This window comes from Ochotona princeps, chromosome 6 (genome assembly GCF_030435755.1).
Source record: "Ochotona princeps isolate mOchPri1 chromosome 6, mOchPri1.hap1, whole genome shotgun sequence".
In the NCBI taxonomy this organism is placed as follows: Eukaryota; Metazoa; Chordata; class Mammalia; order Lagomorpha; family Ochotonidae; genus Ochotona; species Ochotona princeps.
In genome coordinates, this window is record NC_080837.1 from 24,123,864 (window position 1) to 24,143,457 (window position 19,594).

General features: G+C 41.8%; 1 protein-coding gene across 9 annotated transcripts in view; it reads right to left on the reverse strand.

Moving 5' to 3' along the window:
• The window catches only part of TCF12 (transcription factor 12), a 336,770-nt gene extending 322,575 nt beyond the window's left edge, over positions 1 to 14,195 (reverse strand). For 2 of the 9 annotated variants that reach the window (XM_004578054.4, XM_058665795.1), the window contains exons 1-3: positions 13,911 to 14,191; positions 12,809 to 12,905; positions 11,742 to 11,814 (exon numbers count right to left, since the gene is read on the reverse strand). In XM_004578054.4, the coding sequence (XP_004578111.1) occupies positions 11,742 to 11,814; positions 12,809 to 12,883 (148 nt within the window). In that variant the 5' untranslated portion in view covers positions 12,884 to 12,905; positions 13,911 to 14,191. Of the gene's footprint in view, positions 1 to 11,741; positions 11,815 to 12,808; positions 12,906 to 13,331; positions 13,469 to 13,910 lie in introns of those variants that run through there. The other 7 variants (XM_036495661.2, XM_058665794.1, XM_004578056.3 and 4 more) reach the window with 7 other exon arrangements.
• Between the last annotated feature and the right edge of the window lie 5,399 nt (positions 14,196 to 19,594).

Genomic DNA, 19,594 nt, shown 5'->3' on the forward strand with positions numbered 1-19,594 from the left:
GTCTCAGGTACAAAATTCAAAACAGGCATAGGCATAGTCATGGTTGAAGTCTCCTATCACAGGCTATTATACGTAATACCAGATATACATACAAACATATTTATATGTTTATACACACACAAAAATGATAATTCTCCTGTCCTGACTATACTTTTTTTTTAAAGATTTATTTTTATGGGACAGTAAGATACACAGAGAGGAAAGACAGAGAGGAAGATCTTCCATCCGATGAATCAACTCCCCAAGCTCCGTATACTTCTTTTTTTTTTCTTTTTTTTTTTTCTTTAGCTCTGTATACTCTTAAAAATGCCCTTGCAGGCTTAACTGACCAAAGAAACCTTAGTACACTCTTTGCTCCCAAAGACGAGAAAAGTAATCAGTCCTCCAATGAGAACTCCATTCCCAAAATCAATGGAACAACAACCCAAAGTTCAGCCTGAATAACCTATATTCCAAGGAGAATTTCATTAATATAAAAAGGTTCACTGAAATTTAGCTTCTTCATTTGAAATAATAGTCTCTATCTAGACCTTTAATCCAGAAACTCACATTGAGCTGAAAAACAGAACTCTTGGGGCCAATGCCATTGTTCAACAGGCTAATTCTCCATCTCGAAGTGATGGCATCCTGTGTACAGCACTAGTTTGTGTCCCAGCTGTTTCACTACTCATTCAGCTCCCTGTTTATGGCCTGGGAAGACAGAGAATGATGTCCCAAGTTCTCAGGACCTTGCACCCACGTGGGAGACATGAAAGAAGCTCCTGGCTTCGGATTGGCTTAGCTCTGACAAATGCAGCCATTTGGGGAGTGAACCAGCAGACAGCAGATCTTTCCTTCTCCATCTCTCCTTATCTCTATAAATTTGCCTTCCCAATAAAAGCAAATAACCCTTTAAAAAATAAAAAAACCGAATTCTTACTGAAAACAAAACCTGGAAAATATGGTTAAGGTAGGTATCTGTAATATCTTTTTTAAAATCCATGAGGAAGAAAAGTAAAACTTGGTTTTTCAGATTTTAAAAATATTGTAATCATCCCGGCAGCTCCACTTCCCATCCAGCTCCCTGCTTGTGGCCTGGGAAAGCAGTTGAGGACAGCCCAATGCATTGGGACCCTGCACCTGCGTGGGAGACCCGGAAGAGGTTCCTGGTTCCCGGCATCGGATCGGCACAGCACCAGCCCGTTGCGGCTCACTTGGGGAGTGAATCATCGGACGGAAGATCTTCCTCTCTGTCTCTCCTCCTCTCTGTATATCTGACTTTGTAATAAAAATGAATCTTTAAAAAAATTTTTAAAAATAAAAATAAAAATACAGTAACCACTCAAGCACCTATTACAGTAAATAGGAGGATAAAGAATGCCAATGGCTTCTCTTCAGGTAAGATCAGATTATGCCATCAAGTCTATACTGAATTTAGGAAAAAAAAATATGCTTTAGATTTTCTTGGATTCCCAAATTACAGCTAAACGATTGTGAATCTTTGGCAAAGAAAAGGGGTTATTACCAAATAAATATGCTATAATCTAGATTAAAAAGAATTAGGCTATGCTTACATATCTAAAATAAATCTTGAAATAGCTCAATTATCTGCCTAGTTGGAAAGTTATAATCAATTCAAGCTGTCTGTATGTTCCTACTGAGAAATTCAACTAGAAACAACTTTTCCCTTTAACTTTCTTCAAAACAACAATCAAAAATATTTTCCAAAATTTGAGCATAAAAACAACAAAAGCAAATGGGCCTTGGCCAGATGACAAAGTGATTTAGATACAGCTGGTAGGGCTTCCAGGCAGCAAAAACCTAAAAGGATCTGCTAACAAGAGATGTCAAATTTCCAACCCACGTCTATGAATGGCAAACTTAACTCAAATTCTCTGAACTCATTTATGCTCCTGCCACAAATCCAAAGTGAGCATAACATTTTCACCTCTTGAGTAGCACAAAAACACCTACTATTTATTATCAACAAGCTCAAAACAACGTGCACTCAGAAATCCCCTTCTGGAAGGGATTCCTGTGTGCTCCATCAACACACACACAGCTCACATTCTGGTCACTGATTACAGGCGTCCTGATCTGTATTCTCTACATTAGCCACAAATGAAGCAGTGAAAGAGCAACTATCAACTGATACTCCTCATTTAGGAAGCCTCCGAAGAGCTCACTGACAAAACTACAAATGCATCAAAGAATCTGGAGGGAGATCACCTCCAGACTTCCACTAAAAACAACTAAAATGATCTTTTCATCATTACCACATAATCAGACAAACTCCTCAATCCAAATTGATTCATGTTCCTAATACCCAAAATAGGGCTGGAAAAATGGCATTGTGAACCAATTTTTTCCAATTTTAATAACCAAAACTATATTAAGACACAGTAGTGATCGTTTTTTAAAAGGGGGGAAATAATATTTTTCTCCTGTACCTTATCTGAACTGTTTTGCTACTTTGAAGGTTTCCGTCCCTGAGTCACCATCTGATGCAATAAAAATTAGCCACTAATCACTAATCTGTTTTTTTCTGTGTGATAATTATATGTGATCTTTTAGCCTCCAAGCAGCTCATAGTAGTTCAGATGACTCACCGTGATCTCTATGAGAGCATATTTTTAACCTGGAAATAATGGCAGCACATTTTAACCATCGAGCAATCAAAAAATTTCTTGATGTAAACACATTTTCTTCTTAAAAGTATATTTAAACCATTACAGGATTATCTAATAGCCATATTATTAGCAAATCTATGCTTCACTTTACAAAAATTAGAATTGCTCCCCTACGAAAACCATTTTTTCCTTAATGCAATAATCCCATTTTACAGACTTCTGTAAGAACAAAAAAAGGCACAGAAACAGATCAGGAGAGCTAAAGGGTACACTCCAGAGCTGGGCTCATCCCTAAGGATGTACAGCCAAAATCCACCTCCAGCTGCTACCACCAAGGACAGAAAACAGGAGAAAGCTAACCACACAAACTAAATATGACGCATCTCTGGAACTTCAGTCTCACTTGACAATTAGTGAAAATATTCATTTTATAACAAATAAAATTGTATTATGTAGAAAGGTGCAAAATGTACCTGAACTTTTAAAATGACTTTTTTTTAATTCACTTGCAATATATTGCTTCAGGCTACATGAGAGTTTCTGTTCCTTCTTGGGGTTTAAAAAAAAAAAAAGTGGAGCTGCCCTGCTCCCAGTCTCCTCCTTCAGGTCCTATCATTTTTATATTCACTTACTAAGTTACCTCACTCCAGAGAGGATCTCATGTAGCTAGAGACTTCAGGGAAAACACTACATCTAACAGGGGAAGCACGGAAGAGGGTTTCCAAAGGCACACACATTTTACCTTCCCACATTCCACAACAGCTACCTTTAAAACAGGAAGAAGCCAACTAACAAAAAAAGTATGGTTCTTCAGTTTCTGATGACCTGCCCAAACTGCTCTCAAGCTTGATAATTTTTAGAGGTTTCACTGTATCTACAGTGTTACAGCACTAAAAGGTAAGCTTGATACGGTGCCCTTGTCTACACCACCAGACATAACATTTCATTCTGGGCTCCATGCAATGTCTTGGTGGCTAAATCCTCGCCTTGCAAGCACCAGGATCCCATATGGGCACTGGTTCATGTCCAGCCAGCTCCACTTCCCAGCCAGCTCCCTGCTTGTGGCTTGGGAAAGCAGCAGAGGACGGCCCAAAGCCTTGGGACTCTGCACCCACGTGAGAGGCCCAGAAAAAGCGCCGGGCTCCTGGCTCCTGATCAGTTCAGCTCTGGCCATTTCAGCCACTTTAGAGAGAGTGAACCAGAGGATCAAAGATCTTTCTCTCTGTAAATCTCCCTTTCTAACAAAAATAAATCTTAAAAAAAAAAGTGCTCGCTTCGGCAGCATATATACTTAAAAAATTCATCTAAGGAGAATGAGGTAATGCCTATAAATTGCCCAACACAATGCCAAGTAAATAATAATTCAATAAGCACTGGTTACAGTAACTATTGTTAATATCACCACTAGATTACTTCGGAAGGCACCACAATATAATGGCAATTATGTAGTAGGCAACATATAGTTTATCTTTACAAGGATTCTCAAGGTACACACTATTACACTTATCGCAAATGAGAAAAACATGGTTCAGATGAGATGATTTAAATGACTTGCCTGGAGCAACCCAGGCTAGTCAAGTTTCAGAACACTGATTCCAACCCAACTGTCCAGCTCCTAAGCAGAGCTCCTTCTACTACTATTCTCATATAAGTTAGGAATTCAAGGGCTCTCTCACTGACAAGACTTCAATTAAATTACACTCCATTTCAAGAAGCACAGGTCAAAAAACGACAGAAATTCCTCCAGTCACCACTACAACCCCTTTATATACAAATATAAATGTGCACTACATGTATTCCACTCATATGTGTAAATAAAAAATGACAGTTTCACATCATACAAGTCATTGTAATCCCATCACTGATATTAATCCATAGTGTAATTTATTTTCTTCTGAGTTCACTTCCCGAAGGTACACATTCACCTTAGCCTTATCTGTAACTTGTAAGCACACAGGAAAATTCTACATCTCCTACTCAAAAGAGACCAAAAGACAAGTAATAATATCCCTAACAAAACAGGTGTTCTAGCTCATGTTATTTATAATATAAAAAAATTAACAAACAGAACTCCTGAATGTCAAGTAATAAGAGAAGTGACTTAAGTTCTACTGTATCCATTCATTAACAGTATGTAACAATTTTAAACTAAGTTTAAAGAATCTTCACTATCATGAGAAAACATTTGCCCATGATAGAACTGCAAAGGAAATTAAAAAGTAGGCAATAAAATCAAAGTATTATTAAGCTCTCAAATTTGCAATCCAGAGGGGAAAAAGGACTAAAAGGAAATAAAATCAACACACAAAATTTTCTCCAGGTAAAGAAATTAGGGGTTTGGCCCAGCATGATAGCCTCGTGGCTAAAGTCCTCGCCTCACATGCTCCAGGATCCCATAGGGGCGCCAGCTGCTCCACTTCCCATCCAGCTCCCTGCTTGTGGTTGGGAGAGCAGTGTAGGATGGCCCAATGCCTTAGGACCCTGCACCCGCATGGAAGACTCAGAGAAGCTTCTAGCTTCGGATCAGCTCAGCTCTGGCCATTGCAGCCACTTGGGGAGCAAACCAGCAGATGGAAGATCTTTCTGTCACACCTTCTCTCTATAATCTGACCTTCCAATTAAAAATCAAGAAAAAAAAAAGAAAAGAAAAAAATGAGAGGTTTTTCTCCCCTTGCATTTTGTTCTTCAATTTTTTTAATTATGGCTATGTCATTTTTATAAGCAAAAGGATAGTATTTCTTAAACCAATATTATAAACTCCTCTCACAGCCCTCTTCCTTCATCAATAAATGAACCTTAAAATGCTCAGAACAATTTAGCATCTTTATTATTTTCAGCACTATCACACTCCAGTCATGCCACAACCACAACCTTGAGTCATTTTTCTTGTACATACAGAAATCTAACCTCAAATTCAACCAATCCTTTCTTCTTAGTATTTTTTACTTCCTACTACAAATCCAAAGCTTAATCAGCTCACCCTAGATTAACAGAGATGTCTCCTATATAAATACACACGCTCCTTTTTCTAGTACCTAAACACTAACAGCTAATTCCTCCATAACTACTCTAGCAGCTTTAAATCACTTGACACTACTAACAACCTTTAGTGGATACTCACTACTTGAAGTCCTTTCTCACAAGTTAAGACATAAAAGCACAAAAAAAGTACTTTGTGCAAGATTTCCCAGCGAAGGTGTTGAAGTATCAGCATTTGAACCTATGCAGCCAATCTTCAGAAAACAGTGTCTAAGCGTCCTCCAGGAATTCAACAGTGGTGATCAATAAAAGCCATCTTCTCTTTCCCTGAATTGTATAGGTGACATTCCCACTTCCAAGTCTTTCCTCATGCTTTTGCATACCTGCTCTTCTTCCCAATTCAGCCTCCTCCTCTCCTCAACTTCAGATTTAACCCTTTCGAGTTTTCCTTAATGGGACTCTTAAGCACACCTTATTCTTATGGACTCAAATCTAACTACATTAACATGCAGTTGTCTTTATTTCTTACATTACAGAAATTTATCTAACAATTTTACAGTTTATCTTCCACATAAATAAATGTCTTCATTTTCTGTGGCAATGATCTCCATTTGCCATTTTCCTAAATGCATTTTCCGGCAGCCTACACAAAGTAGAAACTAAATAAATATGTGGTTAACTGATAAAAATGAGAGCACATAGGGCTTAACTATTTAACAAACCAGAATATCATTCATAAGTCTTTTAAACTAATATATTTAAATGTCTGACTACTCAATTCCTTAATGTGAACATGACACATTTGCAATTTCAACTTTCTCACCCAAAACCATAATCAAGTGACATTCAAAAGCAGCACTATTAAACAGTTTTTTACAAAGATTTATTTTTCCCCTTGATATAGATTTACATGCATAGGGAATCATCCCTGACCTCCCCGTCTTCCCTGCCTAATCCACCCTTCTACTATTTGCCCCAAGTTATTACAACGGCACAGTGATTTCACCACTATAGGCCCACCTTTCTGATAAATATATCATGATGTAACAAATGTAGGAAAAGGGGGAAAATAATGTAACTTGAAAGCATGATTTAAAATAATGATACTCCTACTACTTTTCAGGAGCAAAGACACACTCTCCTTTTTCTAGTACCTAAACACTAACAGCTAATTCCTCCATAACGCACAATCAACGTCCCTGGCACCACTCCAGGAGTACATCCATGATATCAGATAATTTCTTAAAGTCATTGCAAAAATTGTCCAGAACTACCCTCCTTTTTGTTTGTTTTTATTCAAAAGGCCTCTCAAAAAGTTTTCAACATTAAGATCACTTTCTAGATAAAACTTCAGAAGAACAGAAAAGACTATCTGGCTTTAATTAACAGCGCCTTCTGCATGGGCTCAGTAAAACCTGAAATGTGTGGAGCTGGTGTTGCAGCACAGCACGTAAAGCTGCTGCCTATAACACTGGTATCCCATATGGGCACCAGTTTGAGTCATGGGTGTTCTACTTCCAATCCAGTTCCCTGCAAAAGCATCTAGGAAAGCAGCAGCAGATGGCCCAAGTGGTTGGGCCCCTGCACCCACGTAGGAGACCCAGAAGAAACTCGAAGCCGCTGGCTTTGGCCTGGCTCAGTCTTGGTCAGTGTGGCCACCTAGAGAATGAACTAGTGGGATGATAGCTCTCTACCACTCTCTTTAACTCACCCTTCAAGTAAATAAATTTAGAAGAAAAAACTGAAATGTGAAAATAACTGTTTAGGTTGAACATTAAATATATTTATTTTTATCCCATTCTAAGAGAATTACTTACAAATTTAAAGAAGATAATCAAATAGCTGAAAGAGAAACCTGAATTTGAATTTAAACTTAATGAAAACAAATAGAAAGTAAGTTACAGGGTACACCTCACTTTATTACAATAAACAAGTCTCCAACATATGGTAGTCTAGTCAAATTTTTTCATACCCATAGGCCATGACTACTTAAAGAAACATAATAAAACTGTTTCGAAAAGCACAAATTATGTATAATTATAATATTGTCTCTTAACTTCACTACTTTTCAAGTTTATATTTTTAAATGCATAGTCTCCAAAAAATTAGTCCACTACTTAACTTTACCTTAGCAGATCATAATGATCTAAAATACAGCACTTATCCCTACATGCCTGCTGACTCTGAAGATACTATCATTAATTACTTTATTAATTACCACATACAAGCCACAGCATATAGGCAATATGGTTCCATCTCTATCATTTTTAACAAGTGTATATCACTTCAAATTAGTATAAATTTCAACTGATAGATACATAACATGACCCACGATACTCATAACCCTAAAAGCACAATTCCTATGTCTACTGCACTTGAGTTTTAAAACCCTGGACATATTGACACCTTAATCTTACTCTCCTGAATCTGTGCAGCGGCAGACTTCTAATTTATAAAACCCTAGGCAATGAACATATGTATGCTGTTTTAAATAAACGTACACACACACACTTTAAATTTTTAGGGTATTTTTTCTTGGAATGTGTAAGCAATGTGAAAATGCTTAAGAAGATGAGTTTACAGAGTAGATATTTAATAATCTTACCACAGATTTACTTTTTTAATTACAATAGTTACAAAACAGTAATGCCAAGAATGCATGGGATAAGGTAGTTTTTGGTTTTCATTGTTATCACCATCACTAACCTGGCTGTGATATTGTACCTATAGTTTTGCAAGATATAAGCACTGCAGGAAACTGGGTAAAAGGGTAGATAGTATTTCCACAGCTGGATATGAATCTACAATTATTTCAAAACAAAAAGTGTAATTTAGAGGCCAGCATTATGGTGTACTAGGTTAACCCATGGGTGCAGGTTCCTCTACCAGCTGTCTCACTTCCAATCAGCACCCTGCGAACGCGCGTGGGAAAGCAGCAGGGCACAGCTCCAATGCGAAGTCCATAGCCCACCTGGGGGACCAGGACGGCTCCCATCTTCAGTCTGGCCCACTCCCATCCTTGAGATCATTTGGAGAATGAACTGATGAACACAAGATCTTTCAGTTTGTTTCTCTTCCCTTCTCTCTGTAAGTCTGCCTTTCAAGTAAATAAAAATAAATTTTTTAACTTTAATTTTTAAAACTACTGAAAAGCAATTTAATGATAAAAATCATTTTTCTGGCCCTCCATCAATAAGCTCAAAAAAAATCTCTGTGTGAAAAATTTCTACTCCCTAAAAATCGATCAGTAACTGAAAAATGAAAACCTGAGTTCCTTTTAAAAAATCAAGAGCTAAAAATAACTTCTTAAAATTATTTCCAAAAGTCTTGAACACGATTGATTTAACAAAAAATAAACCTTTACTTGCTAGTTAAAGTGACTTTCTAGTAGTATCAGAGACACACTGAATATATACAGATGGCCTACAAAACAATATCCCATTCCCTCCAACATTTATTACTTGGATTCAAAAGCCAACAAAAGAAACGTGCAGACATCCTGCAACATATAATCTACTAAAAATTTAAACATCAAATCAGTTTAGACTGACATACTCAAACTTAAAGCTGGGGGACAGTGGATTTAACCCCTTCAATCATTTCCATTTTCTCAGTCTTTTCAACAAGTTCTTCTTCCATACACCCTGAAACAGTGCTGCACCTTTCACTCCTACAAAAAACAACCCTTCTCACAAGGTCATCGGAAGAACATCTGACAGAGCCTTTCATACCAAGTGGATAAATTCAGTCTTATCATAAGGCTAGGAAAATTAACACCTTCAAGAAATAAACTGAAATAGATGCCTCAAGATAAGTGAATAAACTTCCATCTTTTCCAGTCTAACTATTGATAAAGTCATGTTATCTATTTTGCTTAAGAAATAAAAAAAAATCACACCACACACTGCAGCATATTGCATGTTTCTAGCAAACAAAAACCTAAAAGTATTATTTCTCACCAAAATAGTCCACTGTAAAATTGTCATTCTCAAAAAAGATAAATAAGTAAGTAAATACAGTTCTCACAAGACAAAAGGCATGAGGTCTCAGAAATGTGACTCCAAAGACCAAAAACAAAATAAGAACACACTTTACACAATTCACAGTAACTCCTCAAAAGGAAATGTCAGAAAAAATAAGCATTACTATATCTGTCATAATATCCTAAAAAAGGGGCAGAAATTACTCAAATATCAACAAAGGATACAAAGTATACTCATACAGATCAAACAATTTACTTCATACTTCCTCTTAAATATTTCAAGAAACAATTATTAGGAAACCACGTGAACTACTAAACTTTGATATAAAATAATCACATGCCATTTTCTTTCAAAATTTGAATCCATTAATTACTAAAGGGCACACCTTTTTCTAATTATAATTTTTCTGGTATTTGAAACAAGTTATGCAAATACTGCTAAGTCCACTAAATACAAGTATTTCAGTTCACACTTCCAATGAATACAAATCTAGCAGTTTTAAAACTAGAAATTCTAGATTTCAAAGAATCAAATTCTACAACTCCTGTAACACACAAAATAATTTCTTTCTTTGTGTAATGCAACCTACTGAAAGAATTCCAACAAATGCCCCAATAGCACACTTGACATCCATCGGAATTTCATACATAAATACATAAATTATAGCTAAAAGTGAAGTACTTGCAAATGCAGATGCTCTTACTGTAGAAAAAGAAAACATTTCTGAGCGAATTTCTGAAATTCATGTACTTACTATCAATGAGTATCCAGTTAAATATATCTTCCACAATTTAGGTTAAAATCAAGCCCAAAACACCAACCTCAATGTTCATCAACAAAACAAATATCAAAGTTCCTAAGAATGAGTTAATACTTGAAAAACAGAGACTTACTATAACACCAGTAAAGGGGCATTACCCTCTTTTAGAATCTAGCGACTGTCTTCTCTGACCATCAAGAGTAACAACTTTAAAATGATCACTAATCAATGTGAGGAGAAGCAAGAAAACTGGGGTTTAACTAACATTTCATGATATCCTTTTAATCAAGGATAACATAAACCTTAATACTAATTAAAATCCCCACAAATCATAATTTCATAATTATAAATAAATTTAGTAAATTAAATTAGCATTCATTTTTAAACAGAAACTTTTTAAACTATAAAGTAGAATAAACTGCTAAACTGGTTATGAAATTCACCTTACTTTGACAGTATTTTAAGAAATGAACTACCATTTTACTACAATAAAATAAAGAGTTGCGGAGTTTCACCCAAAAAGCTTGACAGTTGATTTTCTCAAGATGATGTTAACATAGTTTTTTTAGATCCCTCTAAGTATTAAGTATTATTACTTAATAATAATACTTAAGTATTATTCCTTAAGTATTAAGGAATGAACTATCACAACCTTATGCAGCAAAATGAGTTTCTAGAATGCCTACTCTTTAGTATTGAAAAGCTACAAAAACAAAAAATTGCATACTTAATATAAATATTTTTTCAATAATGGAATAATTCTATCAAAAGAAATGGAAAGATGGCACTAGTGGGACAACAGCCATCTTCCTTTACACTAATATGATAGGAAGACAGGATAAATTTCAGTCATCTAAAATGTATCATTTAAAAATAAACCTAGTTTCCTATCCATTTCAAACATTTTAAACACCTTTCCACAAAGCTCTCCATCTCCTACAGATTTCTGAAGGACGGCAATCTTGTAAGATCTTAGCAACTGATGCTCAACTCAAGCCACTTTTCATACAGATATTCAACGATAATGCTTGACCAATTTTTTAGAAATGAAGGTTTAACAATGTTGATCAGAAAAATTTTAAATATATTAAATAAACTTTTTAAAATACAGACTACAGAACATTTTCTTCTGGTATTTAACAGTACAGGTATGATAAAACTCCTTACACTCAAATAAAACAATACTCAACTTTAAAAAATCAATGAAAAACAGAACACTTTTAAATTCACACTGAAATTCTTATATCAATGGATTTTCAGTGTAAACTCCCATGAGGGACTTTTGTTACTCATAATCTTAGTTTGATACATAAAAGAATGGTATGAAGAAAGATACTAAAATGCTTGATAATTCACTAATAAATGTATCACAGAACCAAAACATTAACCTGTTTGTGGCCATCATCTTACCTGATCCGCTGAACTGACTGCTTCCCAGGGTGGTTGGTCTGGTTTTCCCACTATTAACGGGTGGGGAAAACATCTGCAAAATAACCCAAAAGTATGTCAATCCTGTAATCCTAGTCTGCTTACAAACAGAACCCACCAAGGGCCATCAGTTAGTCACTCGATTTCACAGGGAAGCTGAAAGCTCCCAGATACATTCAGGCACAAAAGGACGCACACACCGAGTGCTATTTGCTAACACCGTTTGGAAAACCTAACTACATGCTGTTCTGAATAGATTCCAAGACCATTAAGTTTAGACAGAAAACGTTTAACCATCATTATTATTTTACAACTAACTGAGTCTCGTTAATGCTAGTTAACACACACATGGATACACATCCAAGGAGATTTCCACACACAGTAAGGACCATATCAGCGTTCCGCATAGGACTACAGGAAAGTCGTATAAAAGCAGTTACGGCCTTGCCTCCTAGCAGCACTTAATAAATCGCATCCGACTAAAAACAGGATTACTTGGCCTTTGGGTTGTCACAAGTATTTTCCAGTCATTTTCAATGCTGAGAACAGAGGTGCAGTACACACACAAACACACAGCGGCAAAGATTCCTTAAAGTACTCTGCTCTAAAGTATGGACATTCTAGCCCCACACTAGTTTTCCTGCAGCTCACATCTGTCAGGTACCTTTAACCGTATCAGATCTTGAGTAGGGAAATGGCGAGGAGTGTGGAGGGGGAGGGTTCACCCTCCCTCTTCCCCCTCCCCATTAAGTCCGAAATCTACTCATCATCAGGGTCAAAGGGTAACTCAACCTAAGCCCATGGATCACAATGTTCTCCTTCCAACCAGTTAAATCAAAAGACCCCTCTGGCATTAAAGTTTGAAATCTACAAGTCTAGACATTACATCAAAGTTCAGGTGTCCAACTTGGGGGCGCTGGACTGCAGCCCTGGGAACGACCGCCCCAAACCAGACGGGTGTGTTCCCGCAGCCCATTCTCCCACCCCGCTTTCCCCCTACTCTTGCTCTTTTCTCGTCAACCCCGAGACCCCGTGAGAAGCTCTCCTACCGCGCTGAAGTCCAGCAGGTCGCTCAGCTCCTTGTCGGTCCCTATAGCGGCCATGCGTTGCTGCTGGGGATTCATCTTCGGCCACTTCTAACAGGTCCTAGGGCAGAGGAAACAGGCTCAGCGAGCGCCCACCGAGGCCCAGAGGGCGTGAGGGGGAGGCGGACTGGGGGAGGGGGAGCAGCACTGGGGGGAGGGGGACGTCGGGCTGACTTCCAATCACCCCAACTCGTTCCCACCGCGGCGTGAGCAGGGGGTGCGGGAGGGCTCCGCGCCCGCGCCGGGGCTGCAAATCCACGCGTTCCTCCGCGCGGCCCGAGAGCGCCACGGCGGATCTCCCGCAACTCGCCGCTCTCCCGCAAGTTTCCGAGCCCGTCCCTGCCCCCCACCCCGGCCCGGCGCCCCCAAGCTCCGCGCCGCCGGGCCTGGCCCGGGCCGGGGGGCTCGAGGGGCGGAGTGAGGGGGGCGATTCGGCGGTCCAGCGAGCGGGGAGCCGCGGACGACGGGGAGATGCGAAGTGACTCACTCGCTCGGCAACAATAGAACTGACAAGTTGCAGGGAACGCGCCGCTCGCAGGCCCGCGGCCGCGGCCGCCGCAGCCCGGACGTCCCCTCGCCGGCCCGGGCTGAGGTGGGAGGCGGGGGATCACAAAGCACCCCCGGGAGCGTCCAGGGGGCGTTTGGAAACAGAAAACAGAAATGTCCACAACTAGTGTGGCTCTCGCCCGCCGTCCTGCTCCCCTCGCCTCGGTCTCCTCCCACTTTTGCTGCCCTGCCCCGGACCAGCCGAACAATGAGCCCGGCTCCGAGGCTGCAGCCGCCCGCTCCGCCGCGCCGCCCCGGGAGCAGGAGCTCCGGCCCGAGCCGGGGGCCGAGCGGGGCGCGCAGGCCGAGCGCGCCGCCCGCGGGCCTGGCCGCCCGCGACTCGCGCCTCCGCCCCGCTCCGCTCCCCAACTTGCAGGGTCCCCCGGCTCCGGCGCTCGTACAAAGGGACGCGGAGTTGAGGCGCGGGCCCCGCGGCGCCCCAGCTCCGCCGGAGACGCGGCGAGGGCGCCCCCCGAGAGCCCCAGCACCGTTCCCCTCCCGCTCTCCAGCCCGCAGTTACCTGCCGCCCCGTCTCCGCATCCAACCACCTCGATTAAAGTTCACTTTGGCCGGGAGAGCGGGTCCGGGTTTCCTCTTGCACTGCCGGCTGCTCAGTTCACTTCGGCCCGCACGGGCACTCGGGTCCGGGCGGGGCAGGCGGCTCTCGGGCCTGGCCGCCCCTTCCTCCCGGGGCGGGCTGGCGGTCCCCCCGAATAGAACTTGTGGGTCTCCTCAGGCGGACATTTTTTTCGCTGAGGCGGCCTCAGCACCGCGCTCGGCTCGCCTCCGGATCCCTCCGCGCCGGGAAGAGCCCCGAGTTAACCCCTTCGTCCCCGACGCGCTCCCGCCGCCTGCGCCGAGGAAGTGGGGCTGGCGGAGGGGGCGGGGAGGAGCCGGCGGGAACGGGGAGGGGCCGCGGCGCGGCCGGTGGACAAAGCCCGCGGTCTGGGGAGGCGGGTCGGAGTCCGGGCCGGCGGGCGGACGGGGAGGGGCGGGCTACGTGCGCAAGCACCTCGGGGAAGTGGGGCCGCGCTGCCCGCCGAGGACGCTTCGAGTGGCCCCCCGACCCCCGGGAGTGGCAAAGCCGGGCACCCCGACGCCTCCTCGGGCTTGTCTCGTCGGGGTTTGGGCTCCGAAGCTGAGCAACGGGGACGCAGCGGGAGTCCGAGGCCTCGGGGCACCGAAGATTGCCGTCCCCGGAGGCCGCCGTCAGCTGGGCCCGGAGGCTTCGACCCGGGGAAGCTAGAGCTGCGCTGGGCACAGAAGGTGCACGTGTGGGGAGGAGGAACCCAGCAGCCTCCAGCCGCTCTAGGAGTAGGTGATGGTGGTCAAATTCGATGCCGAGCCGAATGAAGAAGAAAGGACACCCCCTGCTCTCGAACCACAACAGAGCAGTGTGGTTTCGGGTTTTCAGACACCCCCACACACCACCCATCCACTACCGGGTCCCTGTGTCTGCAGGCCCCCTTCCTTTCCCACAGCGGGACGAATCCTTGGAAATGGATCAAGCCGGTCTCTTCATTTCACAGAGACGGCCCCGGAAGGTTCTGTCACACAGCAGGGCTTGGTGTGCAAGTTCTACTCTTGGCGTAAAGAAGCCCCAGAGTAGAAAAGACAACTAAACCTCTTGAATGGCACCTGGGGTTTTCAGGCCCAAGCAAGGAACACTGAAGGAAGAAGATGTGCACAACAACGCCTAAGGGCAACAACGAGGAGGAGCCTTTGGATCCTGGACTTGGATGGAAACTGGGAGGTAGATGTGGCTACAAATAAGCCCCTACTGTGCTGCTTACCACCGGAGCTGTCCAGCGGGACAAGGCAGTTGTGGTTTGGGGGTGGGAGGGTGACCTGTGGTGTAATGGCTACTCCTGGGCTTCATGCCAGATCCTGCAGTAGCCTGGCCTCCATCTCTTATCTTGGTAAACACTGCTTGTCCCGGTCCATCCCTTCCCTGGCTGTCTACTGAAGCAGGTGGTTCCAATCGAAGTAAATTAGCATAATCTCGTTCCCGGTCAGTTACTGGTTGCAATTGCCATGATGCAGTTTGGTCCCGGGAGGTAGTCTGCTGGAGTCTTTGGGAGACAATCTCTTTCATGCTGATAGAGCTTCAAACTCTTTATACATGTGCTCAACAACAAAGGGTTCCTGGACTGGGCATCCGGCTTCCACACACAGGGTCTAGTCAGATTCCAATAGAGCAGGTAGAAGCTGGAGTTGTGGTAGAGCCAGGTAAGCCATTGCTGGCATCCCATATCAGCACACCTACATGTTGAGAGTCCTGGCTGATTCTCACATCCAGATTCCTGCTGGTGCGCCTAGAAAAGCAGCGTCTGACGACCCAGGTAGCTGGGCCTCTGCACCCCATCTGGAGACCAGGAATACAGGTCCAGGCCCCTCCTCACTTCCGACGGTCCAGCCCCTTCAGAAGAGACTATTTGCAAAATTAACCAGCAAATGTGAGCTCTCCCTCTTTCTCTGTCACTCTGCCTTTCAAATAAATAAGTCTTAATTTGGGGGTGGGGGAGAAGCATCAAGAAAGCATCAAATAACTTCTGACCCCAGAACAGACCTTCATTGATGACACCGATTGAATTTCAAATTTTTTGTGTTATTTGTAATGTGTGTTTGAAGCCTTACAAGCCCAATGACTCGTTTTCCATTGCAAAGACAGTCCAGTTAGGTAAAGATTAAGGCCCCCTTCCGGTGGTAAGACTCAGTGGCTCTGCAATTTGTGCCATTTTCAAGAGGAAAGAAAACCCTAGCTTCTTGGTCCTTGACACACAGCCCAAACTCTCATGGGGGCTCCCTCACTCCTGCCGTAGGCTGACTAAGGTTTTCATATCTATAATGGCTCACGTACTTTTATTCTTTCTTTTCCTCATTAGATTGTGAACACATTGAGGTTTAGGACTGACATGCTCTGTTTCTACCCACATCTAGTAGAGCGCAAAGAACATAGTAGATTCAAAAAGGGAGGAACTCGAATTAAATCATGCACTTGACATTATTAACATAAAGTTCTTTTTCATGCTGTAATATGGTCTTTATGTGTGTCATTTTAAATATTCACACCATTGGCTCTCCTAGGATATGGAAGATAGGATATAGTTTTACATTGTTTATAACTGATTTCTGGGCCTTTGCTAACCATGCTACATACAGCTGGAATGCTTTATTTCAATAGGAATAACCGAGTAACACAGTTTACCATGTATTAGTAGCGCTGTTTCCATAATGTAAGCTAATATCAATAAATCAGTATTGAAAAATATTTAATGAGCATTTCTTAAATGCAGTGCTTATAAAAAGCAATCTAAATCCCACCCTGCCCTCAAGAACACTATAATCTGATTGATTTTAGTTCACTCTAGTTCATTCAACATAGCCTGCCACTAAGCAGAAACACATTCTGTAATTATTTCACTTCCTACTGTGTCTCTGTCTCGCTCTCACACTCACACTCTTTCTCTCATATATACACACGCACTCACACTGATCAGGGGACCTGAGTTGCCCTTAGAAACCTTTACAGTCAAAAGGACAAGTAGCGTGATGTGACCCTGGCACCTTTTTAGTAGACAAGCATTCTAGAAAGCTCAGAAGAGAAAAGAGGGGGTGGGGGAAAAAAGAGAGCTAATCATGTCAAGTGGGAAGTTAGTGTAACAGACTGCCTTCTGGTGTTATTCACTTAGACCTAAGGTTATGCCCTCAGCTACCAGAAAGTATGTGTCCCCCTGGGACTTACAGAACCAATTTGAAGTAACAGTTTAATCAGTAGTAACTCCAATTCATGGCATTCCCATCACTGATGAACTAAAAGCCAAGATTCTAAGTGTGATTAGTAACAAAAAGTCCAGTTTCCCTGTGCATTTCCAGAAGCCAACAGGAGTCTCCCATCCTTGTGGGATTTCCTGGTAGAGATTTTGTCTTTTCTCTCTGGAAGCTAGTACACAAAATGAAACCTGCCCTCCTGGAAGTATCCGTTCTTAAAGGCATTTCAGTGGTTTCACTGAATGCTACACTAAGATTTGAGGAGATACCCCCCTAATAGTCCCTGTTGTACTCAAATGTGCTTTCCCCATTTATGATTCCTTCATCTATGTATCATAAAAACATTTTCACAGAAATCAATACAAACAGAAGCAAAACTGCCGAGAACTCTGAAATATGAAATGTTCAGCCATGTTTCAATATAGTTGGTCAGATTAAATCATGGATAGGCTCTCTTTTCCATACTCTTGCGTGTATATTCGCACAACGCTAAATACATAGTGTATGCTTTTTTTTAAAGATTTATTTATTTTTATTGCAAAGTCAGATATACAGAGAGGAGGAGAGACAGAGAGGAAGATCTTCCATCCGATGATTCACTCCCCAAGTGAGCCGCAATGGCCGGTGCGCGTCAGTCCGAAGCCGGGAACCAGGTACCTCTTCCAGGTCTCCCACGCAGGTGCAGGGTCCCAAAGCATTGGGCCTCCTCAACTGCTTTCCCATGCCACAAGCAGGGAGCTGGATGGGAAGTGGAGCTGCTGGGATTAGAACCGGCGCCCATATGGGATCCAGGGGCGTTCAAGGCGAGGACTTAAGCCGCTAGGCCACACCGCTGGGCCCATAGTGTATGCTTAATTAGTATTTATTGAAAAGTGATAGTTCTCCACGTTCAGGTAGAGATGGCAGTAGAATACATACTCAAATTTTGCTCTTTCCTAAAACCACACTAAGACATTGGCTTTCATTTTCTCAATGGACATTTTCAACATAGAAAAGCAGGTAGAATAGTCTTAAGAGTCTTAAGACTATTAAAACATTCTTAATAGTCATTAAGAATGTCTGTATTTAGCCAGCCATGTTAAAAAATTTGCTCTTTATCTTTCCTCCCTTTTTTAATATCAAGGTGCAGTAAATCCAATACATCATAATTTTGTAAAATTGTTTCCCTAGAATTGAGAGCATGAGAGACGAGGGAAGACAAAGGCAACAAAATTCAGAAGTTTGAAAATAAGAGGAAAGAAAATAAGGGGAAAGCAGTGACTTTTTTAAGGTTTACTTTTTTTTGTAAGGGTTACTTATTTTTGTTTGAAAGGCAGATTTACAGAGAGAGAGGAGAGACAGAAAAAAGACCTGTCTGCTAGTTCACCGCCCACGTGGTCGCAACTGTCAGAACTGATCCAAAGCTAGGAGCCAAGCACTTTGGGCCATCCTCTACTACTTTTCCAGGCCACAAGCAGGGAGCTGGATGGGAAGTGGAGCAACCAGCACACAAACCAGCACCGATATGGGATCCCCGCGCAGGCAAGGTGAGGGGACCACATCATGCAGGGACCACAAGTAGTGATTTTTAAAACTCAGTATTACAGTAAAACTAAACCAAAAGACAGCAATGAGGGAAAGAATGAAACACAAACACACAGTGGAGTCATCAAAAGACAGAAATGGCCAGCTCCTGGTGAAGTAAGATGAAGAGAGGAAGAATTGCTATAGGATGAGTGGATGTAAGTCCGTTTAGCAGATCATGTTAATGTTTACTTGCTTCTCTATTAAAAAATCTAGCAGACAGGATTTTTGATGTTTTCACTATAAAGAAATGTGCAGTGCTTGAAAAGTTAAGTGTATCTATGCCGGTTGAACATTTCATAATATATACATGTAAGGAAACACTGCAGAGTACCCCCATATACTTGTAATTTTTTTATTTTAGAAAACCAATATTTTAAAAATAAATAGTAAAATCTAAAAAAAAAAAAAAAGACAATCAGATTCACAGATTTCTTTTCATTTTCCAGACAGGAAAATCTCTCTCTACTATTGAGGAAAAATGCTGCAGATGAATTATTTGCCAAAGGTCTCTAGGAAGAGGGATGAAGTATGCATTTGTTTGTTGGATGCTGGAGGCCCCCAGACGTTCAGCAACCCTGTTCCTGGAGTCCTGCAGCCAGGTTTTGCACTTCAATTATTAGAAGATCCTTCTCCATAGAACTTAATCAAGCCAAGAGAGAAAATAAAAATTTCAGAAGATCCCAATATGTTAGATTCCCCAGCCATACATCTTGAATGCACCTCTCTATAGGGAAATGTATAGCTAGTAAACTTCCACCCATTTCCTGACTCCCTTATGAGCACTTTGTTGATGTCTCTGAAATCTGACCAGACAACCAAGATTATCAAGCATACGAGAAAGCCTCTAACCATGGGAGACAGAAACCA